Here is a 27,228-nt window from a genome sequence, read left to right on the forward strand (position 1 = left end):
ATTCAGTGGAGCTACAAGAAAGTGAAGTGAATCCATTGTCACCATGTTTCTGTACAACCTCACGTTACAGCGTGCCACGGGCATCAGCTATGCCATCCATGGCAACTTCTCAGGTAACTTCTACCCTGTAACATTTTTTGGCCTAGGCTCTTTCAGACAGTAGAGGAAAAAAAAGAGTTTCTGTGCTGTTTGGTTGCTGCAGCTACTCTGCATCAATATAGTTAAGTCTTTTACTTCTGGAGATGTTTTATCATTTGATCCAAAGTGTGTAATTTGAGCGATTGGTTTGTGTGGAAACAGAGAATGTTTGGCTTGATTCCATGTGCAGATATAATTTAATATTTTATTTTCACAATTTATTAAAAGGTAGTGAAACACAGGGCAGGGTACTTTGCTTGGTGACTAAGTTGCTTTGAGTTTTCTGACAACAGTAAACAAAAATCTCTTGGATGTTCTCTTATCCTGAATATTCTATATTAACAATATACAGAAAAATATTCTGTAATCTTTCTCACAGTGTTTATCATAACTGCTTGTTCTGCTCTGTTGTTCCTCATTCCTTAGGAACCAAACAACAAGAAATTGTTGTTTCCCGAGGCAAGATCTTGGAGCTGCTCCGCCCAGACCCCAACACAGGGAAGGTTCACACCTTGCTGACGGTGGAAGTGTTTGGGGTCATCCGCTCCCTCATGGCCTTCCGGCTGACAGGAGGGACCAAAGACTACATTGTTGTGGGCAGCGACTCAGGGCGCATTGTTATCCTGGAGTACCAGCCTTCCAAAAACGTGTTTGAGAAGATTCATCAGGAAACCTTCGGCAAGAGCGGATGTCGCAGGATTGTTCCAGGCCAATACTTGGCCGTGGACCCAAAGGGCCGTGCTGTCATGATCAGTAAGTCAACCTAGAGGCTTGGTTTTCGCTTGGTTTTAATTCCTGTCTTGGAGTTAATAGCCTCAGAGCAAGTTTCGGCCAGGTGTGATTGAAGTATTTCTTCTCAGGCAGTTTGGTAGGCTGTGAGGCAGGTCAAGGAAAATGCAGACACTTGAAAATAGTTCCTTGACGCTGATGGAATTGCACAAATTGAATTCTAACGTTGGGACAAAGCAGTCTGGAAAGAAGCCAGCCAGCTTCGTGGTGAGCGGGCAGAACTCTGATGTGTGATGTCTGGGAGAAAAGTTAGGACTGCAGCCATCCCTCTGTGGTGTGGTCAGCTCCTCCAGCCTGAAATGATGCTGTGAATTCATGTCTCTTCTCTGAGCTGTATTGTGGAGACAACTAGATGAATCTCTGATCAGGCTTCATAGCTAGAAAGAACACTTTGGTAGTTTAAGCTTTACCATGAGGCATCTTAGTTACTTGGTTGGCTGACCAGCGTTGCTAGCAGTTGTGTTTTTACAGCCAACGGGATGACAAGCTTGTAGAGTGAGAATAAACATGAGTGCATGAACCTCCTTAGTTTGCCAAAGCTGGTTTTTTTAAACTTGTTCTTGTTTCTGTGCAGTCCATCGTGTTTTGTGTTGTGGAATGTGGGTAGATCTGCCTGTAGCTATCATGGGCTGAATACTGAGCTAGTTGGAACTAACCCAAAGAGTCAGAGTTTGGCTTTAGAGCTGGATTTGTTGCTTGTAGTCATTAAATACCATAAAATGAGGTATTTGAAGATAATTGTTGGCACAGAGATAAGTACCAATAGCAGATTTCAGCAGCAAAATAATGCCAGCATTCTGTTGTGAAGGTTTATGTTGGGATGCAGTATGACAGATCTCATCACCAAGTATTGCTGCCCTTTTCTTGCAGGTGCTATTGAGAAGCAGAAGCTGGTGTATATCTTAAACAGAGATGCTGCAGCTCGGCTCACCATTTCCTCCCCACTGGAAGCCCACAAGGCCAATACCTTGGTCTACCACGTGGTGGGAGTCGACGTGGGATTTGAAAACCCAATGTTTGCTTGTCTGGAAATGGATTATGAGGTGAGAAGACTTTGACTTTTTGCTGTCTTCTGCGCTTTGTTACTTCTCTCTGGCCTGCTTCACCTGACAGTGGAATCAGGGAATGTTGTCTGCCTTTCCTGTCTGAGATAACTTTTTTTTGTCTCGAGCTTACTTGCATTCTTGTCTTACCTTTAGTCAGAGTTGGAAGGTCTCTTCTATTTTGGTGATTCTTAACTTGTTGCTGCTGAACTGCACGTTTTCTTCCTCTGACCCTTTTTTGAGCATCTTCGCCCAACTCTTTTGGGCTTCATTTTAATGTTGTTTAAAACTCTTTTTTGATATGTTAGTTTTGCTTCTCCTTTCTTGAGAGACGTCTTGGTGCTGTCGGGGGGTAGCACATCAAGAGCAAACCTTTTGCTGTGAAAATATTGCCTGAATTCTGACCAAGTTGTTTGCTCTGGACAGTGTACCTATCAGCTGTCTGAATAAGCAGCTAAAGAAAAGTGTCTGGTCTGTTGTTCTAGAGGTTAAAGCTGTACTCGAGGGCAAGCCTTCATGTTGTAATTTACACGTGCCCTGAAGTCTTGTGTGTCAGAGAGGGTGGAGGTATGATTACTGGCTAGAGGTTCTAAGGAAAACCGCAGGCTGTGTTTGATGGCAGACATGGTTACTGTGTGGTAACAGGCTTGAGCTGATGAGGATCCTCCTCTGTATAGACGTTGCTGGGGTTGTAAAGCTCCCGCTGCTGCTGTAGACTTCAGTGAAAATGATCTCTGAATGTGTTTAAGTTGCTGCTTCTCACTCATGCCATTTCAGGTCTTAGAATATTTTCACAGCATGCACAGATACCGTTGGTGGCTTGAATGAAGTGTTCATGTTTTGTGTTTTAGGAAGCAGACAACGATCCAACAGGAGAAGCAGCAGCCAACACACAACAGACCTTGACATTTTATGAACTGGACTTGGGTTTGAACCATGTAGTTAGGAAATACAGTGAGCCTCTGGAAGAGCATGGCAACTTCCTTATAACAGGTACTGCCCACCTGGCTGCCCAGTCACTTTACTGTGGATCTGTTCGGTTCCTTTTCTGGTATTGCTATGCTTTAGGTGCTAGGAGTTGTTTGGTTAGTTTGAGCCATCAGTATAAATTAATTGATGAGCCAGGTCATGAGTAATGGTTCACATGTGGAAATATGCAAAAATATGCAGATACAGCTGAGGTTTGAAAACTGCTCTGCATCTCTCTTATGTCTACTTTGGATTCTCGTTGTTCAGGAACTAGATATTAAACAAAATTAGCTGGTGACAGATGCAAAAGAATGTAATTTGAGGTAATGCATAAGTGCTGTTCTACTCTTCTGAATGGGATTTGAGCAGCTAACGTGCATGCAAAAAGCCAGTAAATAAACATGCACTAAAGGCCCATCTACCAGGGTTTGATGCAAAGCTAACACTTCCAACTTGAGGAAGTGCTGATCTGCAGATATCTCTCCAAGTGGAAAGAAGCTGAAAGCTAGGTATGCTTACTCTGTTGTTATATAGTCTGCTGGCAGCTGTTAGAAACAAACACTGGGCTGGATCTGCTTGCTGTGCTGCTGCCCTTCAGTAGCGTGTTCTGTTATGCTGGGCTCCCAACAGGACCATTTTAATAAACATTCTTAGATGAAAGATGTGTCAGAAAAACATCTGGTGTTATGACAGCAAGCAAACATGTCAGTCACTGACAAATTGCTGATGTAGTGTTTTGGGCCCAGCGTGGCTTTCTAGATGAGAATGAAACATAAAAGATGAAACAAGCAATTTACTTGGAAATGTATCCTTTGTTTTTCTTTTTCCTGGTGCCTCAGTTCATTCTGCCCTGTTTTTATGCCTGCATAGAAAGCTGTATTCTGTTGATCTTTCCCCTTAGAAAAATTCATATATTCAGGATGATGCAGAGTAGTAAGAGCTATGCTGTTTCAAAGAACCAAAATAAATCCTTTATAAATTGTAATTCAGATCTGTGGTAAGAATTCTTGTAGTGACGTTTCCTTGTTGTTTTTCAGTTCCTGGTGGTTCTGATGGACCTAGTGGGGTGCTGATCTGTTCAGAAAACTACATCACTTATAAAAACTTTGGTGACCAGCCGGATATCAGATGCCCAATTCCCAGGAGACGGGTGAGAATTCTGGGATTCCTCCTTTACCTTTAACAAAGATTTTCTTTGTTACTGCTGAGTAAATTTGCCACTATCAGGGAGGATCTAAAGCAACGAAAATGGAATTAAGAGTCTGTTAGCCTGTATCTGCCTCGATGGCTGCGTGTCATCTGTGAGGGAAAATGATGGTAGGCATGGCCTGATGTGATGAGTTTGTTTCATGTCTCTTCTCTGAAATTGACGCTGAAAGTACTCCAAAGTCTCTGATCAGGCACTTGGGGCAGTGCTGTCAGTGTAAGGCAGGATGACTTGAGGTGTTGAGTCATGGCTGCAGTTGTGTATACAGGTGAATTCAACAGCTGCTCTGTTGCTTGTAAGGCTTCGCTACTGCAGAGCTTTAAACACCTGCAGAAGCTCGGGTGCTGAAAACATCTGGTTGTGTTACTGCTGTGTTTGGTTTTGATGTTTGGGGACCATCTGGGAGAAGGGCAAAAAAGATGAGAGGGGGAAAGCTTAGGCACAGTGTCTTAGAAATGTATTTCCTTTTGGGGGAAAGATGTGCTGAGAACAATGGAGGAAAGCTTTTGTGTGTGCTGTCAGTTCTCAGGCACCTGTGAAATGGAAATACTTCAGTTGGTGAAACCACATCTGTACAGGTCTTTTCCAATCATTTCTACTTTTTTTCTTGATAGAATGACTTGGATGACCCAGAGAGAGGTATGATTTTTGTCTGCTCTGCTACACACAAGACCAAGTCCATGTTCTTCTTCCTGGCCCAGACAGAGCAGGGAGATATCTTCAAAATCACTCTGGAGACTGATGAGGACATGGTAAGCCATATTTGAAGAATGGCAAGAAACACGCATTTAGAGGAAACACGCATCTTAGTCCATAGTTTTGCCTGATTCTCTGAAGTGATAAATACGCAGTATTTTGGGTTTAGCTGTGTGATGGCATATATTTTTGTAATTCTGTTATGCTCACAACTGTAACTGCTGTTCCTCAGAGTGACAGAGCAGGGCGCACAGAGTTCTTGTTTGTGTGCTGTAGTCGATCTTGTTGCAAGTTCAGGAAACTAGCTTGGCACAGCCAGCTAGTCTGTAAGTTGAAATACTTAACTTAAACTGAAGTAGTTTGCTGCTGCTTACCCTAGTATTAGGCAATGAAAAGATTTCTGGTACACTGAATCAGGTGGCTTTTTTTTTTTTTTAAAGTCACACATGTACAGCTTTAGTACCTTGCTAGTAAGTTCATGTCTTCCTCTGCTTTCAGGTTACTGAGATTCGACTGAAATACTTTGACACTGTTCCTGTAGCTGCTGCCATGTGTGTGCTGAAGACAGGATTTCTCTTTGTGGCATCTGAATTTGGAAACCAGTAAGTAAACAATTTCACACCAGTGGTTTTCCCCTGAAACAGTCTGTTTCTGTTTGTGACTGCAGACTGATCCTTGACTTCGATAAAAGTAAAAAAGACATCTCAGATTTAATGGGTAGATTAATTCTTTGTTCATGTGGCATGACTGAAGAGGGAATTTTCTTCTTGCTGATCCCAGATTAAATATTGCAGTGAACAAAAGACAATGTGTTCTTGCAGTTGGAAGAACTGGGTGTTCCATTTTATGTAGGATCAGTCACCTCCCGATGGTTAATTTGATCAGTTCTCATTAAACTTGTTCGTGTACTACAGCATCTCTCAAAATGGAACTGCAGACTCAGGAGCTGGTAGGGCTTTTTATCAGTAGCTGTATGGTCCTTTTCTTAATAGAAATATTGTTGAGGACTTTCTCTTTTTTTGCTATTCAGGAGCGTAGAATGCTCCAAAAAGTCTTCATGTGCCTTTGAGCATGGCTTTGCAGCTGTGTGTTCACAGGAATGGAGATGAATAGATCTAATACTCTTCTGCCTGCATCTGCAGAGTCAGCCACCTGGGGGAGTTCCGAGCAGTTTACCAGAGTGAATCTGAACTCTGCATAAAGCAGGCTTTTGAGGAAGACATATTAATTTGAGCATCATTAGAAACAAGAAGGTCTATCTTTCTGGATTTCTTTTTTTCCTCTGAAGTTCAACTTGATTGTTGTGCTATTTAGGCTCATAAAATGGAGTGGGGAGTGGGGCTAAGAATAACAAGGTGAGAATATGCCAATAAAATACATGACTGGAGTTGTGGCTTTAGTCCTTGGCCTTGCTTGTGGCCTCAGTTGTCAGTTAGTGCTTTGGCTCTAGCACTAGAGTGTCTCAAAGGTTCAGGGGTAAACAGAAAGCACTGAAACACTGCCATACCTTGCCAGTTACAGCTACAAATGAGACCTTTATTTTAGTTAGTTATTTCATGAGCATCTGATTCCCTTCTAACACTTTTTTTTTTTTAATGAAGAAAATAACCCCTGAGGCAAAATGTTAATAACTGTATAATACAGGGAAGGATTTCCCTCCGTCCTGCTGAATATTTGGCTAGGCTGTATTAGAGAAGACTGCGTACACTCCTCACTGAACATGCTGTTTCTTTCACTTCCTGTCTCAAGTTATCTGTACCAGATAGCCCATCTGGGTGATGATGATGAGGAACCAGAGTTCTCTTCTGCCATGCCTCTTGAGGAAGGAGATACATTCTTTTTTCAGCCACGACCTCTCAAAAACCTGGTGCTGGTGGATGAATTGGACAGTTTGTCTCCTATTCTGTGTTGTCAGGTAGGTTGCTATCAGCAAGCTCCCTTCTGTTCGTAGGACCCTCTCACTTAGAGGAATTGATTATAGATGCATGACTGTTTTTCCATGCTTTTGTGTGCAAGCAGAGTCAGCAAAGAAGCGTTATCCCAAGTTTCCAGAAACATTGCATTATACTAAATGCTAATAGAAAAGTTGGTCTGCTGAATTCTCAGCCAGCTGCTTAAGACTATTACTGATCTGTTCTCTTCCTGTGGCTCAGGTTTATTTTATCTTCTTCCATGCAGATAGCAGATCTTGCCAATGAGGACACACCCCAGCTGTATGTGGCCTGCGGTCGGGGGCCACGGTCATCTCTGAGGGTTCTAAGACATGGACTTGAGGTAAACCTTCCAGCTCATTAGAAAAACAGCTTGAGAGGCAAGGAATGTGGGAGACAATCCAAGCAATAAGGGTGCTCTAATGGAGGGATTCTTCTTTTGCTAAAGCCTGGAGGGAGAGTAACTTTCTAGGTTTGTGCCTTGGAAACAGAAGGACTGTGCTGTTTACTTTTAGAAACTCAAAGGCTTTTTGTTTTATTGACTCTAAACCACCTGCATTTTGTCTAATGCTTGAGTGTATTGAATTGGAACTTTCCCAGTGTCTCTGTCAGCTGCTATCTGTTTGCTGGGGGTGGATGACCTTGTTTTAAAGCTGCTCTTCTGGAGCTCTGATGTTGCAATATCACTGCTGAATATATTCTACTCCCTTGCACAGTTGGCATCGGGGGGAGAGCATCAAAAACGGGGAATTTGCTAGCTGTCCAGTTGTGGGAAAGCTTAAAAACTGCTGATTGTTTATTACACTAGGATTGCAGCAAGCCTGAACATCTATTGTCAAAAGAACCTGGTTCCTGTTTTCCCTTAGGTATCTGAAATGGCCGTTTCAGAGCTGCCTGGTAACCCCAATGCTGTATGGACTGTGAGGAGACACGTTGAAGGTATGCAGTATTTTCCTTAAGCTCAAGGAAGTGGGTGTTTTGCAGCCACCTGTTTGTACTTTGAAGCCACCCTCTGGTCCCCTAGAATTGTCATGCTTCCGTTCGACAAAGAAACTGCTCACAGCTGCATCCATCGCACAGTGTGCTGCATCAGCTGTGCATTTACAGCCTGAAGCTGCTGAACTTCTCATTTCCCAGTTCCCAGTAAGGTTTTGCTCTGACATTCATAGGCAGTGATGATGCCTTTTATTGGAGCGCACTCGCTATTCTTCATATGTGTTGACAACTGCAATAATCAGCTCTTTGTGAGTGAGCGGGATAAAAATTATGGAAAAAGCCCAGATAAATCAGCAGCAGTATCTGTTCTATTGCTTCCCTCCGTGCATATCTGTAAAGAAAACAGTCTGTTAGGAGTGGATCACACTGCCTGTTCAGAAACCCAGCAGGGTTTGGGTGCTGCTCTTCCCAGGAAGCTCTGTAATTGAAATTGGCAAAAGTTACTGGGTTGTGGGGCTGTTGTGTTTTTTTTCCTGATCTCAGATAATGAGTTTGCATTGTGAAAGATGAGAGGAAATACATTCCATTGTCCTGCATTTCTGCTGGAGGTGAGAACAAGTCCTCAGAAAAATCTAAAAAGCTTGAAATGAAACTATCTAGGTACTGTAAATCTCCATAATTATTTCTGAGGCAAAATCTTTCAAAGACTTGCTGTAGTTTTATGCACCGGGTGTAGAAATGGCAGATTGTTGCAGTGAAGACCTCAGCCTTCTGTGTTGATATGGTTTCTTGTTTTTGAGCAGCCTTAGAGTAGTGTGTCTTCCAGGGATCCTGTAGCCCTGTGGAAATTTCAAATATTGCTGTAGGATTTACCTTGTCATTTGAGACCTGTCTTTGATTTTTGTCCTGATGTTCTGAGATTCAAGTACTGCCTGAGCAGCAAGGAAAGAACTCTGAGCGGGAAGTTCCCACATGTTCCCCAGAACTAAAAAGGAACAGAAGGAAAATATTTCCACAGTTCCTCTCCAAACCATGTGTTTTCCTTTAGAAGAGGCATTCCAGTTTGTTAGAGGCAAATCCATGCTCCAGTCCTGGTAAAGAAGTAGGTAACTTTCTTTTCCTTTAAAAGATTGAGCCTTCTAACATCATTTCAGAATTTTAAAACCTTTTCTGTTAGGGTTCCAGAGGATGACTGACTCTCAGGAGGTAGAGGACCATTGCTAATCTCACTACCTCCTCTTTTTTCCTCCACCAAATTCTTAAGAGTTCCAGCATGAGGATCTGAGTGATTTCAGAAGGACTGGGATCTGTTGCTGTTGTGACCTTAGTACTTCTTGTACATAAAGTTCTGTAAGACCACTCACCAAGTTACAACTCTTTGAATTCACAGCCAATGTTTTGTAATTAGAAAGGCTGCAGGACCCCTTCAGGCAGCTGTCTAACCCTGAAACTGCACAAGTGCTGTTTTTTTTGAGTGTTCAGTTCTCAGCATTGAGTTGCCTGGCGCTCTCTCAATGCCACAGTGTGCTCATGCTGTGAGGCCTCTGTAAGACACATACAAGCTTGCAGCCTTCAAAGCAAATACTAACCCTGGCTGGTACGTGGTGATACACACTACCAATACCAAGCCTCTTTTTTTCTTCCACAGGTGGCTGGTGGTGGAGGTGCTGATCACCACAGGTGTGTACATACTGCCAGGGGTTACTGAGCTGACCCACAGGTTACCCACAGAGAATCCCAAAATCACGGGGTTACTTTTATGCTTAGCTTTTCAGTAAATGAATTATGAAAGCTATCCTGTAGTTGGAGGTGGTTTTGTTTGTACTCCTCAGCTACTGAAGTACAAAGCAACTTCCATTCCATCTCAGGATCTCCAAGGAACAAAATAATTGACTGTATCTCTGCAGAATGCTCAGTTCTTGCTGATGTCAGAGGTGCACATTTCAAGGGTACTTTCAGCTCCACTTCTAGACAGGATCGGCTTCCAGCCACGTAACTGGTTTTTATCCCCTCACAAGTGTGCATGGAGCACCTCTAGGTATTGCTGGCACAGTTGCTTGTATGTGGCTGCCCCATCAAACAGAGAAGCACGTGGAATTTGGACCAGATCCTTTTTAGCAGTTGGATGTGGAGGACTGCAAGCTGAGAGGGCTGTGTGCTTTGCAGTGGGGATGGATGTAAGCTGAGTCCTAACAGTCTGTAGGCACTGCCTGATGCTTCTCGCACCAGAAGCGATGTGTGGTGAGTCACAGCTGCAGTCTCCATGCAGTAGTAAACAGAAGCCTAGGGAGATGTGCTGTCATCCCATCAATATCTTTGAAGTGGAATAATCCTGAACTTTGTCACTGCTCATCTATTTGTCCACTGAACCTGTCTTAACTAGTGGTGGCTGTATTTGCATCAGTGCAGATTCAAGTGCTGCAGAGCATGGAAAAACCTTTATCTCGGGTGTGGACTGGCTTCTCATAATGGAATTTTCATGGACTGACTCAAAATGAGTTCATGACAAGTAGCAAAAAGGATGGTGGTATAGCGTTCATGGGCTGAAATGTGATGTTTATATAACTGATCCTGACGTGTGCATGAAGCTGCAGAAAACTTGTAATGAAGGCACAGGAGAATGAGTCCAGCTGTGGTTCTTCAGAGTCATTAAAATGTCTCTGTTGCTTGCTGAAAGGGAGCTAACTGGAGCAATTAGAACAGTAATGAACATCTCTGAAGTCTGTGTCTGCACACAAAATAATGTCTTATCTGTTCAGAACTCTGGGCAGCCTGATGTTATGCTTGGGATTGCAGAGAGCTAAGTAGATATCTTTTCATATTAAAATAGATGGTTCTTTTTCTGAGTGAGGATAGTCGGCGTGCCCCGGGGATTTAGTCTTCTTAATTTCAGCTAGGCAGTTTTCTAAAGCAAAATTGCATTGTTTGTATCTGGATGAATGCGTCTTATTCACTGACTTCATTCTGGTAAATCAAACCCTTTATTTCAAAAGCTCCAGCAGAGAGGCATTAAGCAACACTACTGGACTTCGAGCAAAAATGCACTTGTCACTATTGCTGACACAGAATTAAAGACATGCTCTAATGTAACCAAACCAGTGAAAAGAAAGAGCTAGAAGTCTTAAGAGGTAAGAATGAGTTTCGTTTGGAGTAGGACTGAGGGAATCTGTTTCGCTTTCAAATGGGAGTTCTTTGTCCTGCTCCAAATCACATGGCTGAGCCTCCAGCTGGGACATGGTGGTTTATCACGGGAGTGACAGCCTCCAGGGAAAAAGGAGTAGCTTTCAAGGAGTTTGGAAAGTGATGATGGTCTTTGAAATGGAATTTTTAGCACATCCTGTCTACAAGATATTTATGAATTAAAAGTCTGCTGGACTGCTAGAATCTAGTTAAAGCAGTCAAGGAATTCTTGTAGGCTTTTGGTGTTGAAAAATGCGTGCAAGATTTAGGAGAAGGTCTTACTTAGTGTGGAGAAAAAAGCTGTGTAACAGTGCGCATCTCACTGAACTCTTACCATCTGCTGTTAATGTCAGAGGAATTCTTCTGTTAAGCCAAGTGTTTAAGTAGTTGGCCTTACTAATCAGTTTCTGCGTACAGGTTCAGGTCTTCCTTCCTGATTTCCTGATGCAGACCTGCTCCTGTTGGTGCACTTCGGGAGCTTGTTGTGTTTTTTGGGTTGTGATTGCTTAAAGAGCTGCAATGGAGTTCATGCCACAGGGCAATACTGGAATTGCTTTAGCTACACAAGGCTCCTCAGTCTGATCAGAGCTGTGGCCTGTATACCAGATGTTGGAGAGACAAATGATGTTTGTTTTTTTTTTACTCGCATATTTTCAGCTGTATGTAAGACCTCTGTTATAAATATGACACAGCAGATTTGGCAACACCTTCCTCTAAGCAGGGTGGGTAAGAAAACAATCTATTCCTGAAGCACTTGTTTCAGTTACCCTAATTCAACTCATTCTTTTAAGGTGATCTGTGTTATTTGCTGGCATCCTGTATTCATCCCAGTGAGGGCTCCCCATTTGCTTTGTGCACTTGGAGGTTCATTAACCACTTCTTGTCTCCCTGCAGAGGGGACACTGCTGAAGGGCCAGAACTGGGCAACTCTCTCTTAGCCTCACCTCTGCTTATTCCCCTAGTGCTGTGGTGCATAAGTTTGAGCTCTGGGTTGATCTGGGTTAAAATGGGGAAATTCCTCCTTTTGAAGAAATTGCACTTGCATGGCAACAGCATCAGAAGTGAAGTAGCTGCTTTGAGACAATTTTATTTCTCCGTTGAGACTCCTGGCTGCATTTCCCAGCAGACTTCATTGTTCCCATTACTTTTGTTCTGTTCTAATGAGGCTCTACTCTCTCTCTCTCTTTAATGCCTCTCACTTTTGGAAGAATGCAAATGACAGTAGTGGACCAGAGCATGTCCTTTTCCCTGTCCTGCTGCCTATTTCCCACAAAGTTTCCTTACTTCCATGTGAGCTATTAAATCTATTTTTGTTAGCAGAGCTCTTCCACGTCCAAGCTACTGGACTCTCCCAAGCTGTCTCCTTTGAGAGAAGCCAGCACTGCAGATAGTAGCTACAATGCTGCCGTTTATTCCAGTAGAAGTGAAAGTCAACACTTGCTCTGTCTTAAAAATGTAATTGCTTCTCATCCTGGGAATCCATATGGATGCTGTATGAATGAAAGCTGGTAGAACTGGGTGAGGGTAAAGCAGGCTAGCCTTGAGCTCCTCCTGCTCTAGCTGTCTTCAGCCTTTTATTGTGTAGATACAAACGAGAGATGTGGTCTTGCAAACTCCTGTTCATAGCATCCATGATGTAGTTTCTGCAAATAGATTCCATCTGTTCTGGTTTACTGGCTGTTAAATCTGGATTCATTTCCTTGTGTGAGGCGGGGCAAGTGTCTTAAAGGCTTTAGACCCTGTGCTGTCCTTGAAAGAAAGGAGGAAAAAAAAAAAAAAAGAGTAGGCAAGAGGTTGCTTGCCAGATTCCAGATCATCATGAATTGAGTGTGTATCTGTATCATCGATTCCCCCGGCTCAGCCTTGTGTTGTTTGGAGTCGAGCAGTGGACGACTTTTGCACAGGGTGTCCTAGGACGAACTTGCACAACACTGCCAGCAGATGTAATGATCACAGGAATTCTGCTGAAGAGCAGCTGCTAGACATACATCAGACTGTTAATTTCATTGGGAGGCCTTGCATTTGTTTAATCAGCAGCCTTTTTTTTTTTTCCCATTTCACTTGACCAGATGAGTTTGATGCCTATATCATCGTGTCCTTCGTAAACGCCACACTGGTGCTGTCTATCGGAGAGACTGTAGAAGAAGTGACTGACTCTGGATTCCTGGGTACTACACCCACCTTGTCCTGCTCTCTTCTGGGGGATGATGCCTTAGTACAGGTAATGGAAAGCTGCTTCTGGAATGTCCACATACATTTGCCAGTGGCTGCTTGCTGCACGGTTGTGCTTTCTGCAGTAGTACGTGTCATGTCAAAAGGTGTGGATTGGTAGAAGATGACACTTGATCTTGCCCTTTTCTATCCTGTTAGTTAAACTGGACCAGCTGAAAATGCTCTGAGCTCCCTCAGAATGCACTCAGTAGTTCTTTACTGTAGTTCAAAGACAGAATGCTTCCAGCTGGCAAGTGGCTTTGTCCTAGTTCATTCTGTTGCATTGCTAATAGGTCAGTGCTGCCAAGAGTGATGCTCGCTTTTGGCTTTTATGTCAGAATCGAAGTGGAAATTGGGAAGGGATGGCAAATACAGGAATGAATGTGACCTTTTTCCCTTCAGGTGTACCCAGATGGCATCCGGCACATCCGAGCAGATAAGAGGGTAAACGAATGGAAGACACCAGGGAAGAAAACAATTGTGAAATGTGCTGTGAACCAGAGACAAGTAGTGATAGCACTGACTGGAGGAGAGCTGGTTTATTTTGAGATGGACCCGGTATGTGCATTAATATTGTGAAAGAGTTCACAACAGATTATGGGGCCTGGCAGATACTGATCCTCCATCAAACCTGCAGAAAAAGATTTTGTAGTGAAGAGTCCTTCTGGAATGAGTCAGTCAGATCTGGACTGTGTTTGTGTTAGATGACTTAATGGCTAATTAGAGCCTCTGAAGTTCATAATTGAGGTTGGAAGCCATAAACTTCCCTGCTGCTGTTCTGATTATTTGAACTGTAGCTGAAACAAGGCTATAAATGAAATCTAAAACACTGTCTTAAAAATAAGTGTACAGAAGATGTTTGGAGAGACATTTAGGTAGTGGTCTGCTCCGTTACCTAATTAATGAGTCTCTTGTTTTTCTTTTTCAGTCAGGACAGCTGAATGAGTACACTGAAAGAAAGGAGATGTCAGCTGATGTAGTTTGCATGAGTTTGGCCAATGTTCCACCTGGGGAGCAGCGCTCCCGGTTCCTTGCTGTTGGGCTGGTGGACAATACTGTCAGGATTATTTCCCTTGACCCTTCGGTGAGTAGCCATTCTGGTTTTGCCTCTTTCTCTGGCTTGGAATGTTCAGAAGAGTGCTCCAGAGCTGTGCTATGCGTGCTGTCTTCCCGTGTTCAAGTGGGTGACCAGGAAGGAATAGCTTGTATGATTTTTCTCCTCTGCAGAGCTGAGAGGAACTGTGGCCCTTGATCCTAACCAGAAACAGATTCCCTAGTTTTATCTAGTCTTACTCATGTCTGGGAGTTTAGATGATAAGATATGAAAGCATTTTCTGCTTTTTGGTTTTTTCCCCTTATCTCCCTGTTTCTACTTTTAGTAAAAGTGAACCCATTCTGCAAGCAAGTTAGCAGCAAAACAGCATTATCATTTCTCTGCCTGCAGCAGATCAGTGTTCAAGGGATGACTGAAGTAATGCAAACTTTGCAGTTATTCAGCATGTAGAAACCTGAGCAAGCTATTCCAGGACAGTTTGAAAGGATCCAGCTTGTCTTCCACAGATCCCAGGATTGTTACCATCCCTTCCTTGCCAAAATCCATACAGCCAGCATCTATTGTGACTTTTTTTACCCTTTTTCTGTAAGGAATATTTCTGTCTCCCACAGGACTGCTTGCAGCCACTGAGTATGCAGGCCCTTCCTGCACAGCCTGAGTCGCTGTGCATCGTGGAGATGGGTGGCACCGAGAAGCAGGACGAGCTGGGGGAGAGAGGCTCCATTGGCTTTCTCTACCTGAACATTGGACTGCAGGTGAGAGGTAGCTCTGACAGGTGTGCCTTGGTGAGCTTTTGTTGAAAAGACAGATTGCTCAGGTAGCCATGTCATCATACAGTGCAGCAGCACAAAGCCTAATTGTTTTCTCCTTGTTACAACATGCTTAACAACTGTAACTGGGGAATTCACCACGTGACTTAGCAGAACTGCAAGTTTCCCCGTGCATTCCTGGGCTGAACGCTAGACAAAAGTCAGAATATTCTCTCAGACATCATGTAGGACAAGGTAGTGTTTTCCTCCTCCAGAAAGAGGACGAGTTCTAAAAATTTTTGGGTGAAATGTTGTTGGCCAGTTCTTTGGTAACTGCCTGTAGGGCAGAGAATCAAAGGAGTGATTGCCCTCAACCACAGGCTCTGCTGTAATAAATCTATTCCTGCATGGTTTTCATTGCATACAGCACAGACTCTGTGATCCTTAACCAAAAATGTTGTTTTGACAATTCAACGTGTGGTAAAAATAATCGGAGCGATCTCGTTTCATGTCAGAATGCACGCTTAAGCAGCACGGTTGGCTTTGGTTTGGTTGTTTTTTTTTTTGGATAGATGCTTTGTAGCAATAAGGATTAGGAAGTGGAGTCAGTCCTTGAGTATTTTTGCAGCTTTTGTGATGTACCAAACTTACCCGTCTCCCTTTTTTATTTTATATTTTTGAATTAATTTCTTTTTGCCCCTTGGGAGTGCACAGGAGCTATGGATTGTAATATTAAGAGCCAACTTAGATAAAGAGTAATTGTAGGAGGAAGTTGTATCAGAAGCTTGGCAAACAAGAGCCTCATTCTTCAGAAATTGTCTCTTCTGTTTTGAGTAGCATGAAGGCTGTATTTAGGTATTTTTTTATCTGTAATCATGATCTAACTTTCTGATTTACTGATGTCAAGAACGGTGTGCTGCTGCGAACTGTCCTGGATCCGGTTACGGGTGATCTTTCCGATACCAGGACCAGGTACCTGGGCTCGCGGCCTGTGAAGCTCTTCCGAGTCCGAATGCAAGGCCAAGAAGCGGTGAGTGAGGCCAGCCCTCGGAGGGTTATGGATCCAGTCCCCAGGTGCAGCATCCTGCTTTTCTTTATTGGTGGGCAGGGTGGGGAATTGTCCTCACGGCGCAGCTCTGGGTAAGGGTGGGAAGGAGAATGACTTAATTATGGAGCCGCCTGCCTCGCAGATTGCTCTTTCACAAACAACCTCATTCTTGTTAGTATTCCCCATACTTCTGAGGAAGTAATGTGTAGTGCTGCCCTGCCTTCTCTGAATTAGGAGTCATCTGACCTGGAGACTGTATTTTCAGTTTATCTGGAAAGCTCTACGCAGATTCTTTGGCACACAGAGACAGCAAAGAAACTCACCTTGACTGCTACAGTGAACAGACTCGAAGGAGCCTTGTGCTTCTTGACCACTTGATGCAATTCATGGCCATGTCCTTTCTAGGGTCAACAAAGTTATCGTGCATGGTTCAAGGAAAATATTTGTAGGATTTGGCATAGAGGGGAGAACATATTTCATCGGAAGTGCCATTTATTAGCTGTTCTGATGTGACACTAGGGAGATCAGCCACCCCCTGCTTGACTCATCTTTGGATAACACCTTCAGGGTTGAGAAATGCTGACAGCACAGGGGGCTGGGGCTGGCAATCTGATCTCTGCTTTAATGTTCGGTAAGCTGAATGAATCTCTGACTTGTTGCTGCCAGCCTGCCAGCTCTAAGTTGGGGATGAGATGCTTTGCAGCACTAGGAGAATATATGCCCGTAGAACAGCTGAGTGCTTTTCTGCATTGAGATCAACCTTAATTCCTTGTCTGACAGCATGGGGAGAAAAAGAAATATTGCTAGTGGCCAGTTGATGTTTGTCTTGGAGTAGTCTGGGAGTGTTTCAATATCATTCCAGCTTTTGCCAGCAGAAAGTAAAGTTGCACTGAAGTTAAGTTGGAAAGATGTGTGAACCTGGAGCATTGGAAGTCCATCTGCTTTGTTTCCCTGAATTGGTTGAAAATAGGCTGCTGATACATTTGATGTAAATTTTTCTTAAACTGTCCAGCAGAGTGTCTTAGGTTGTGCTGAAGCAGTAAATATTTGTTTTATAAAACCTGCTCCCTTGATAGGATGCTTTTAGGTTTAAAAAAAAAAAAAAAAAGATTTTGGCTTTTACAGATGAAATAGTTCTTACTGTACCTAAGTTTGTGTCCATTGTCTGTTGTGCTTTAAAGTTCCTCTTTGTGCACAATTTCCAGGTGGAATTCTCCATTGAAAGCAGGCAATATTTCTGAAGGAGTGCTATGAGCTGGGTAAAATCCAGCCTCAAGAATTTCCTTTTTGTAGCAGGGAAGGAATCCGGTTGCTGCACTGTTTGTTCATGTGCATCCATTCATGTTGCACAGAGTGAACCTTGCTGTGCTGTGTCTTTCCCAGGTGCTGGCCATGTCAAGTCGTTCCTGGCTCAGTTACTCCTATCAGTCCCGTTTCCACCTGACTCCCCTGTCTTACGAGACTCTGGAGTTTGCGTCTGGTTTTGCATCTGAGCAGTGCCCAGAGGGTATTGTTGCCATCTCCACAAACACACTGAGGTAAGGAGTGATGGGGCACTGCTGGGCCAGGTTGCCAGGCAGGGAAGAGGGTGAGACATTTAGTAAGAAAGAGGTAAAGTGACTTAGCTAAGAATTGGGAAGGGTGGATTTTTTGTTGCTGTGTTACGGCTGTCAGGAAGAAATGGTGTGGTGCACCTCTCTGATTTGTGTTTTGTAGCCTGCTGAAATAACGAGTGTACTCCAGGTAACTTTTAAGTTATCTTCTCCTTAGGGAGGGAGGTTGTTAAGCACTGTGAACATGTGTATTAGGAGAGCCTGTGATGTGAATGGCTACTTTGCAGAAAATAGGGCATGTGATCTAAGAAACTAGTGGCATGACAGGGATTTATTTATTGTGCTTTTTAAATTGCAGCTAAAATAGATATAAAAAAGCATAAATGAAAATAATGAGGGAACATAAATGCAGGAGCTTTGCTTTATGCATTTGAACAAGCACTTTTTTCATATCTGTCCTCACTGAAGTATTTCAGCATTCATTGCTTTTAAAGAAGTCATTCTTCCTGCAGAAACTTGTGGGTTTTAGTCACAAAACGCCAGAAGAACTGGCATTTCAGCTGGCAGGCACAGAATACTGGCCACTCAGGCACTGGCATTTTTCATACTGTTATAACTGAAGTGTCTCTGAGGAGTGACTGGTAACGTGTCAGACAGAGTCCTTGTCACGTTTAGGTTCAGGTGATGTGTTCACCTAACGTGCACATGGTTCATTTTGGGGTACACTGCTTCAGCATCACAGAAGCGTGCCCAAAAGGGACAGGTGTTCAGAGTGCACCATGGGACAGTGAGGGCCCTGGAGTCAAGAGCCCCTGCTGCAGAGCACACCTGCACAGACTCACTAAAGCCCTGAGTCTTGCCCTTCTCCTTGGAGCAATTTGCTAGTGGCTGCCTGGCCTGGGAAAGGCAGCATTGCTGTTTTCAGTGCTAGCCAGTTTCACAGGCCTAAAGCTCAACTCTTGCCTTTTTCTTCTGGGTGGTTGCTTCTGGACTGTCCTGAATGTTTGTCACATCTCTGTCCCGCAGGATTTTGGCACTGGAGAAACTGGGGGCAGTCTTCAACCAGGTTGCCTTCCCATTGCAGTACACGCCTCGAAAATTTGTCATTCACCCTGAGAGCAACAACCTGATTATCATTGAGACGGACCACAATGCTTACACTGAGGCCACCAAGGCACAGAGAAAGCAACAAATGGCTGAGGTAATTGGGATGGGGAATAGGTGTGCAGATCTTTCTCCAGAGGTGACTTACATTGTTGGAAATGCTCAGTTGCTCACTAGTTCCCAGCTGCCGTTGCCTGACGGCTTTTGTGCTTTGAATGCAGGAACTGAAATGGGTGAAAATCTGCCTCAACACGTGAATTTCAGTAGAATGCAGTACTTCTGATGTTCTTTTCTTTGGGTGTTGTTACAGCAGGCTTTGAAATCTTGCCTGTCAGGGATTGGTCCTGCTTGTGTAATGCCATCCTCTGGGTTTTCACTGACTCTTTGAGGATGTTTGGATTTCACTGGGTTATTATCTTCAGTTTGCTCAATTCTGTTTCCAGACTTCTTGCTTTGGAGAAATAGCTCTCCAGACAACTGCCTCTTGGGCAGAGAAGAGCTGACAGTGCTCTGCAGTGCTCTGAGCTGCAGAGATTTACTGGGGGAATAAGCACAGGGCAGATGGAAGCTTTGTGGTTTTTATGTCTTCCCAAGCCATAGCTGTACCTAAAGCAGTGTTGGCATGTCTGGGAAGGAAATCCTACGAGCTGTTTTTTCACCCCTGTCCTTTAATGTGCCATAGGAAATGGTGGAGGCTGCAGGTGAAGATGAGAGGGAGCTGGCTGCAGAGATGGCTGCAGCCTTTCTGAACGAGAATCTCCCTGAATCCATCTTTGGTGCTCCAAAGGCAGGGAATGGGCAGTGGGCCTCTGTTATCAGGGTGATGAACCCCATCCAGGGAAACACATTAGATCTGGTCCAGCTGGAGCAGAACGAAGCTGCCTTCAGGTAAGAAGTAGTGCCAGACACAGCAAAAAAAAACCTCTACTGTTGATGAGTCTTGGGTGTGTGGTGGTGGTTTTTCTTTAATCTTCTTGTTTTCCTCGGCTGTTACTGAGAGTTGAAATCCAGATGCAGCATGTTATTGGGAGGCCAGTGAAATCCCAGAACTGAGTGCCACATGGCTTCAAGCTTTTGTCTTGCCTTTCCTTCCCATCCTGTCCTAATCTGTCCTCATCCACATCTGCATGTGACTCTTAAGAGTTCTCCAAATCTCTCCAAATGTTTGTGCTTAGAGAACAACACTGGGATATGAGTGAGAGATAAGAGATCTGGGAACATGACAATGTGTTGCTCTCTCTCACTTCCCCTTCTCATTCGGATAAACTGAGCATAGACTTAATAGAAGGGAAATGTTAGAGGAGCTGAGGGAGCAGGCCAGCACAATAACTAAAGAATAACAAGTGCCTCAGCAGTTGGGATGGAGTTAAGCCACCGTAGCCCAAAAGGTTGACTCTTTCCTGTTTTGTCCAGGATTCCCAACGTGGCAGAGCTAGACACCGGGCAGGAAATAAGTGGGAGATGGGAAAAGTTATATGGATAGTCCGAGTAGGAACAATCTTTGAAAAACAGCTTTGAGTGGAGCTTTGCACATTGACTGGTTGGACTCAGCTTAGCAAAGAAAGAAGTAATGATTTAGACATGTGTGACAGCTGGAGCACATCTTACTTGTGGAGTGTGGAAGAATGAAGGTGCCTGCTTTAAACATTACTGCGGGGAGGAAAAATTAGTTCTGAAAATCATTTCAGTGCTGGAAGGCTGGGCTTCTGAACCCGTGCCTGGGTGGGTGCAAGCTGTGCTGCCAGGGGGTGGTCTGTGTGCTGAACTGGTTTGTGTCACAGTCACACTGATCTCCTGGTGTGTCTTCTCATCCCCAGCGTGGCCGTGTGCCGCTTCTCCAACACTGGTGAGGAGTGGTATGTGCTGGTGGGAGTCGCCAAAGACTTGATTCTGAACCCGCGCTCTGTTGCTGGAGGCTTTGTCTACACCTACAAGCTGGTGAATGGTGGTGAGAAGCTGGAGTTTCTGCACAAGGTGAGAGGGGAGAAAAGGCCTTTTGGGATGGCTGAGTTGGAATAGCTGTTAGTTCGTCTGGAATGCTGTGGTAACGTGGCAGTACTCAGTTCTCAGCAAGGTGATCATGCAGATGTTAAACACCGGAAACAGTGGAAGAAAATAAGCTGCCTTCCCCAAAATAACCTGGGACATCTTCTGCAGGGCTGAGAACTGAGCAGATTTCTCAAGAATCGCAGTTCTTTTTAATAGCTGTATCTCGTCTGCCTAAATGGGAAAGGAGCAGTGTGTTTCATGACTCTGTTAATGAGGGGAAAGAAACAGCTCTGTTTCCACTTTGGAATATGAGTTAGTAGAGCTGCTCTGAGCACTTGTTTGCAAAGTCAGTTCATACTTGGATCACTTGATCCCTGGTGCTGAGGCTCAGCCCTGTGCTGGCCACATGGAGCTGTCATCTTTCCTCTGATGCTGTTCTGGTTTGGTGTAGGAAGCTTTGGTCGCCTGTGACCAACTTGGTTTGGAGGTCCCTGGAGCTTTATCAAAGGTTTCAGCAGAACTGTGTTTAAACCAAATTCTGTTCTTCTTCCCATGTGCTTCCAGCATGGTTGAGGTATGAACAGATGAGCACACGGAATGGAATGTTGTGGTTTCCTTCACTTCCTACAGTGCTGGTGCAGTGAGTGGGTTCTGTCCTGGCCCATAGCCCTTTCTGCTGCCAGTCAACACCCACTGACAGCTGATGGAGTGAAGTAACTTCTCTTGACCAGCTCTGCCAAGCTGGGATCACTCCAAGCTCTGCCCATTCACTTTCTCTGCTGTGGCTGATCCTTTTGGACCGATAATGAAGTACTTGTGGGAGACTTTTCAGCCCCGAGTTACTGGAACTGTGGGGTGCACCGAAGTTGATTCGGTGACAGCTTCAGAGCTTCTGTGGCAGATGATGAGCTAGAGTCATGCCTCTGGTGCGAAAGGCATCTGAATGGATATAGGCAAAGTACAAAATCTTTCTTTTGGGGATAGAGCAAGACAAAGAACAGAGGCTACAAGGTCTTTACTTTCCTTTGCTGCCTGCCCCGCGCGGGGCTCACAGCTGTCTGACGCTTCATGGAAGTGCGCTGCCAGAAGCACGCTGTCTGTACTTCTCAGAGCTCTGTTAGCACCACGTGTGGTTTGTGCTGGTGTTGAAAGGCGTACAGAGGACTGACCTTCTGCCCTATCTGTAGAAAAGGATTGTGATTAGCCATGGACAGCCTTGGCACAGGCCAGCGGGCTTCAGGCGAGCCATTAGCTTGAATCTTTTGTGAAGCTTGGTGTGAGATTAGCTCTGTAAATGGCGTCTCACAGTCTTGCTCTTCCAATTCTCTCTAGACCCCCGTGGAGGAGGTTCCTGCAGCCATCGCCCCTTTCCAAGGGAGAGTCCTAATTGGAGTTGGAAAGCTGCTGCGTGTGTATGACCTGGGCAAGAAGAAGCTGCTTCGGAAGTGTGAGAACAAGGTACTGGCTTCTGTTCTTCACCATGGCAGCTGACTTGGAGCGAGTACTGCCATGCAGCATGGGTGAAGCAAAGGTTTAGCTGCTGCTCCAGCCCAGATGTGTGCACTTGGGCTTCAGTGCTGCACCTGTGTCTTGCTGGAGTGTGCTGCCTGCGTCCACGCGCAGCAGTATTAGCAGCTCTGGCTGGACTGCTGTTTTCCTCTCACCCTTCTGATTGTAGCGTTGCATTTTTCTTTCTGCACCAGCTCAGTGCAGGCCCTAGGTGGACATGTGCAGGAAGTTAGAAAAGCCTGAACTGGCGATGCAGTGGCCATCTGCTGCAGATGTGGGAGGTCTCATCCAGATATACAATAACAACTGCTGGGAATGTTTTCTTAAGTCAAGTGATCAGCAGGCTGGGGGCAGAAGCTGGATGACGTAAATGAGCACCTCTTAAGATTGCTGGAATCTTGAAAATGGGATTTTTCTCTTAAAATCTTTATTAGACTTAAAGACCCCAAAACGACTTTCTTTCTTGATCAGCAATTCTGGTACTTTAAGAAGTATATCAGAGCATGGTTTTCTAACTCCTAATTGCCTGCTTCTCCTTCTCATTCAGGTTGCAGAACCTGTGCCATCTACTCTTTACAGCAAAGCAGAACTCCAGCAAGCTGACGGGCATACTGGGGAACTTGTAGAGGAATGGCTTTTTCAGTTGTTTCTTTGTTTTTGTTGCTTTTTTCCTTAAAATGAGAAATTTGCTTGCATGAGAAGTTGAAGCTTACCTGATGCAGTGCCTGATGTGTAGTTGGTTGGCAATCCTGTTCACAGCAGCTGGAGCGAGGTGATCTTTAAGGTCCCTTCCAACCCAAGCCATCCTGAGATGCTGTGATTCTCGGGTCCTTCATGATGGGAGCGGCGAGGAGCACTGAAGCAGTCGGTGCTGCTGACGTCTGGTTTGCCAGAAGCACTTTATTCTGGATGCTGGTGTTACTTAACAGGCCGTGAATGCTGTGCAGTGGATGTTGTGTTGCAAGGGCCCTTTATTGTCAGTGTATTTATCTTGAGGCTGTGGTATACTCTAAGTGATTGGTGATGTTGGAGGGAATGATGGAAAACAGGGAGCCAGGTAGTTCCCAGAAATAAATATTGTTTCAGGTGAAGGGTGGAGTTAGGGTGGGTAGTGGCACCTCGCTGGGTTACACTTCCCTGTTGGAAGCACTCAAGTTTTGCCCTTTCTCTCTCTCTAAAGCACATTGCCAACTACATCTGTGGGATTCAAACTATTGGGCACAGAGTGATTGTTTCAGATGTTCAGGAGAGTTTCATCTGGGTGCGCTACAAAAGGAATGAGAACCAGCTCATCATCTTTGCTGATGACACTTATCCCCGCTGGGTCACCACAGCAACTCTCCTGGATTATGACACCGTGGCCGGAGCAGACAAGTTCGGCAACATCTGCGTGGTGAGTGTGCCTTGAAGGAGTTGGGACTTTTTGGACATTATGTATTTTTCCTTAAAACACTCATGATTTGTCTAAAAAGAATGAGAATCTGTGCGTAGCTCGAGACAACGCCCTGTACCATTCACTTGTTTTTTACTGGGTGACTAGCTGTGGTCATCGTGGATGACTGCAGTTTATCAATTCAGCTGAAGTAAACAAGTTAAATAAGATTGCATTTCTGAAGCATTCAATAACTTGCATTAGAGTTGTCCCCAGACTCGAAGGCCTTGAAACAAAACTCCTGACTATGAAGGGGCCCATGAGAACTCTCATCAGGTTATCACTCTTGCTTTCCCTGTCTAACCCTCAGCACTGGCATTTGGCTTTCTCTGACACTTCCTCATGAAAGCTGCCTTTGTCATTGCTGACACTTCCCACTTGGCTGGCTTTCAGCAGAGGAGGAAAGAATAGATGGTCGTTGTGCCAGAACTTTCATCTTCTTCTGCAGTGTGCTCGGGTGCTTTGGAGTGCAAAGTTCAGCCAGTGGCAGACCTTACGCCTGCAGGATTTGGCAAATCAGTCCTCTTGGTTTTCTCAATTCACACTCCTCCACTGTTTCATTAGTGGCGTGCACCTTCAAAGCAGTGCTGTGTGACTGTGCCTCCTGCCAGTCTGACCTGCAAACCCCAGGCACAGACTGCTCGTGAGCTCCTGTCTGCATTTTTGAGCCATCAGTCTTGACAACACAGATATTTAACACTAAAGCCCTTGTTGGAGAGGCAAATCAGTGGTACAGTAAGCATGAAATGACCGAAAAGATTCTTCAGAGGTGATAACATACAGCTTTCTGCAGCTTTTTGACCTTTTCCTGCTCTTACAACACAGGTGAGGTTGCCTCCCAACACCAATGATGAGGTAGATGAGGATCCCACCGGCAACAAAGCTCTCTGGGACAGAGGGCTTCTTAATGGAGCATCTCAGAAGGTAACCTTTCATGGCGTGCACGTGGTTATTGAGGGAAGAGAACATGCTGCTTTCCTGTGAAATCCTCTGCAGTTCTGCTCCTACACATCTAACTGTGCAGTGGGTGATGAGTTGTCACTGGGAGCCAAGTTCTGTTTCTGAAACCACGAGCGATGCCTGTTGAGTGAGGTCTGATTGAAGCAGCGTGCTCATTTTCTTTTCCTGCTTTCTCTCATTATATGCATCTGTTTGTCCAGCTCAAGAGGGTTATTGAGCACATGCTGAGCTCTGCCATCTGGACACAGGTGGAAGGCTCTTCCTCTTTAGGAAGCAGTCTCAGAACTAGCAGGTGGCGGAATTCATTCTGCTTCTCTATCAAGCCTCCCGATGCTTTTATATGAGCTGAAGAAAACACTCGCTTCTGTGGTTGACTTTCAGGCTGAAGTGATTATGAATTACCACGTGGGAGAGACAGTGCTTTCATTACAGAAGACCACGCTGATCCCAGGAGGCTCCGAATCTCTTGTCTATACCACCTTATCAGGGGGAATAGGAATCTTAGTTCCTTTTACTTCCCATGAGGTAAGCAAGCCCCATCTTAACGCTGCAGAGCCGCTGCTTTTTTGTGCTTCTATCCCCGACCAGTGTGTTAATTTGCTTCATTCCCTGAGGGGAACTGGAGGGCTCTGCAGTCTGTGAAAACCAGGGCTGCAGGAAAGCCTGTGGCAGGCTCAGATGCAAGGAAGAAAAGAGGGAGCTTTTAACTCTTCTCGAAACCAATGCAGGAGTTAATGAGCTTTTCTTGTAGCACTGCTGCTGTAAATCTGCTCGCATTTTGGGAAAGTAGCTCTGGGGGGACTTGGTATGATCAGTGAGATCAAAAAGCTGCTTTGTGCAGGAGTGTGTAGCCCGCCAGCCCTATTCATCAGGCACTGATGCTTCCAGTCACAAAGATGGTGTTCTCTGCTCCGTTTGCTTGGCCTCCTGGATCGGTGCAATCAAGGGCTGCACCTCTGTGCTGCCTGGCTGGGGGCCGATCCTGGCCGAGGTGCCACAGTTGGTGTAGTGACTGCTGCAGGTGTGTGCAGCATGGGACTGGGGAGGGCATAACAACCACCAGTCTCAGCTGTTGTTAGGGGCAGTGCTCAGCCACTGCAGCGGTGCCTTGCTGGCTGATTTGCTTTGTAACAAGCTGTTCTCTTACCTCTCCTTACCTCCTCAGGATCACGACTTCTTCCAGCACGTGGAAATGCACTTAAGATCTGAGCATCCTCCTCTCTGTGGGCGAGACCATCTCAGTTTCCGCTCCTACTACTTCCCAGTGAAGGTAAATCAGTGTTTGGGCTCAGCTGGTCACACGAGGTGTGCTGTGGGATGTGGAACCTCACAGGCCTTGCACAAGGTTGCTGCTCAGTGGGAAAGCCTGCTAATAGTGACTGGCAGTAATAGAAGCTACTGCTGCTCGCTGTCCAAGCAGAGAGGGTGTGCTTGTGCATGGTGAGATTGCAGACTGTGTGGGCTCTGAGACCTCTGACACTACTGATGGTGCTTGCTTTCTGCTCACCTTGTGCAGCCTCCAGCCTTGCCTGTGCTGTGCCTGCACCCTCTGCTAGCTGAGGCTCACTGACCCATCGGATCCTTGTGTGATTCTTCAGCTGAGCCAAGGCTTTCTGGGTTTCTCCTTCATTAATCAGGCTGGCCAGTAATTAGTTTGATGCTAACTGCTGCTATTCAGCAGATGAGGTCACTGAGCATGCTCTTGTTTCCAGGACGGGATTAAGAATCTCCTGGGAACAAACTGTTTGTTGCCATTTTTCCCCTTTTAGGCAGGGTTCAGTGCCTCTGTGCTGTGTCGATTCAATGCTCTCCTCCCTTGCTTCTCCAGAATGTGATTGATGGGGACCTGTGTGAGCAGTTCAACTCCATGGAGCCCAACAAACAGAAGAATGTGGCCGAAGAGCTGGACCGGACCCCGCCCGAGGTGTCCAAGAAGCTGGAAGACATCCGCACACGCTATGCTTTCTGAGCAGCAGCTGGCAGGAGCAGAGCTTCTTGCCGGGCTCCTATGGACATTCTTCCAAGCAGAGTTGGAAGGAGGAATGTGTGTGTTGTTTCCCTTTTTCTAAATGCTGATTTGCTCCTCTTGGTCTATGTTTCAAAGTAATGCGATTCCTCCGGTAAATACCAGTATCAGATAGTAGGTCTTCCACCACGTCCCACTGCTTACGTGAAGGCTCGTGCTATCCTGGGTTCCAGCCAGAGAGAATCTCTCTTGGGGATTGCCCAAGGAAGGATGTGGTCTGACCCCTCAGCTGATCCCTGGATCAGCTCCTCAGTGTCGTTCACCCTTAAGGCTGAAGGAGGCCAAGGGTGACTTGTCCTGGGGGCAGATCGGGCTGAGCTGCTGCAGGACCAGATGGGTTCTTCCCATCTTTTTGGTAAAGGAAACAGCTTGGGCCTGATGGAAAGCTGCTGGGTTCCTTTCAGTAGTCGGGGGGAGAGGTGTGGGGTTCCACCAGCCCTGGGAGCAGCCTGGGGGAGGTAAGGCTGGGGGAGGGTGCACTGCCATGCATGGCCCCAGTGGTGACTCCCGAACGAGTTTTGGATTCACCATTTTTGACTGTTTTCTCTGTAAATAAGAGTTTTGTACAATGTTGTCTCTTGGGGGCGGGGAAGAGCAAGGCCTGAGTCTGGGACTTGATTTGTTTCATAATAACTTTGGCAAGAGCAGTGTCTCCAAGCTGTGACCGAGTAGCACATGAAGAATAAAAGCCTGTTTTTTAACTA

At 45.2% G+C, this 27,228-nt stretch overlaps 1 protein-coding gene, 1 long non-coding RNA gene and 1 other non-coding gene across 4 annotated transcripts; all 3 read left to right on the top strand.

The window, feature by feature from the left end:
• On the top strand, window positions 1-27,228 carry SF3B3 (splicing factor 3b subunit 3). Of its 2 annotated transcripts, XM_003209654.4 has the most exons (25): window positions 44-113; window positions 565-891; window positions 1,798-1,970; window positions 2,822-2,963; window positions 3,977-4,089; window positions 4,761-4,898; window positions 5,341-5,444; window positions 6,592-6,757; window positions 7,021-7,116; window positions 7,640-7,712; window positions 12,959-13,110; window positions 13,503-13,658; window positions 14,029-14,184; window positions 14,766-14,909; window positions 15,811-15,933; window positions 17,335-17,489; window positions 18,531-18,705; window positions 19,291-19,496; window positions 20,426-20,582; window positions 21,930-22,055; window positions 23,287-23,499; window positions 24,364-24,462; window positions 24,880-25,023; window positions 25,664-25,768; window positions 26,327-27,228. In XM_003209654.4, the coding sequence occupies exons 1-25, from the start codon at window positions 44-46 to the stop codon at window positions 26,465-26,467; spliced, it is 3,654 nt and encodes a 1,217-aa protein (XP_003209702.1). In that variant the 3' UTR covers window positions 26,468-27,228. The 2 variants fall into 2 exon arrangements, with proteins under 2 accessions (XP_019475343.1, XP_003209702.1); XM_019619798.2 differs by lacking the exons at window positions 23,287-23,499; window positions 24,364-24,462; window positions 24,880-25,023; window positions 25,664-25,768; window positions 26,327-27,228 and adding an exon at window positions 22,654-23,259 and having other exon boundaries at window positions 1-113.
• Window positions 1,218-1,299, top strand: LOC116217147. Its single transcript, XR_004161236.1, has one exon. It is a non-coding gene; the product is annotated as a small nucleolar RNA SNORD111 (small nucleolar RNA).
• LOC116217138 lies at window positions 7,719-12,952 on the top strand. Its single transcript, XR_004161200.1, has 3 exons — window positions 7,719-8,811; window positions 9,358-9,389; window positions 10,703-12,952. It is a non-coding gene; the product is annotated as an uncharacterized LOC116217138 (long non-coding RNA).

This window comes from Meleagris gallopavo, chromosome 13 (genome assembly GCF_000146605.3).
Source record: "Meleagris gallopavo isolate NT-WF06-2002-E0010 breed Aviagen turkey brand Nicholas breeding stock chromosome 13, Turkey_5.1, whole genome shotgun sequence".
Lineage (NCBI taxonomy): Eukaryota > Metazoa > Chordata > Aves > Galliformes > Phasianidae > Meleagris > Meleagris gallopavo.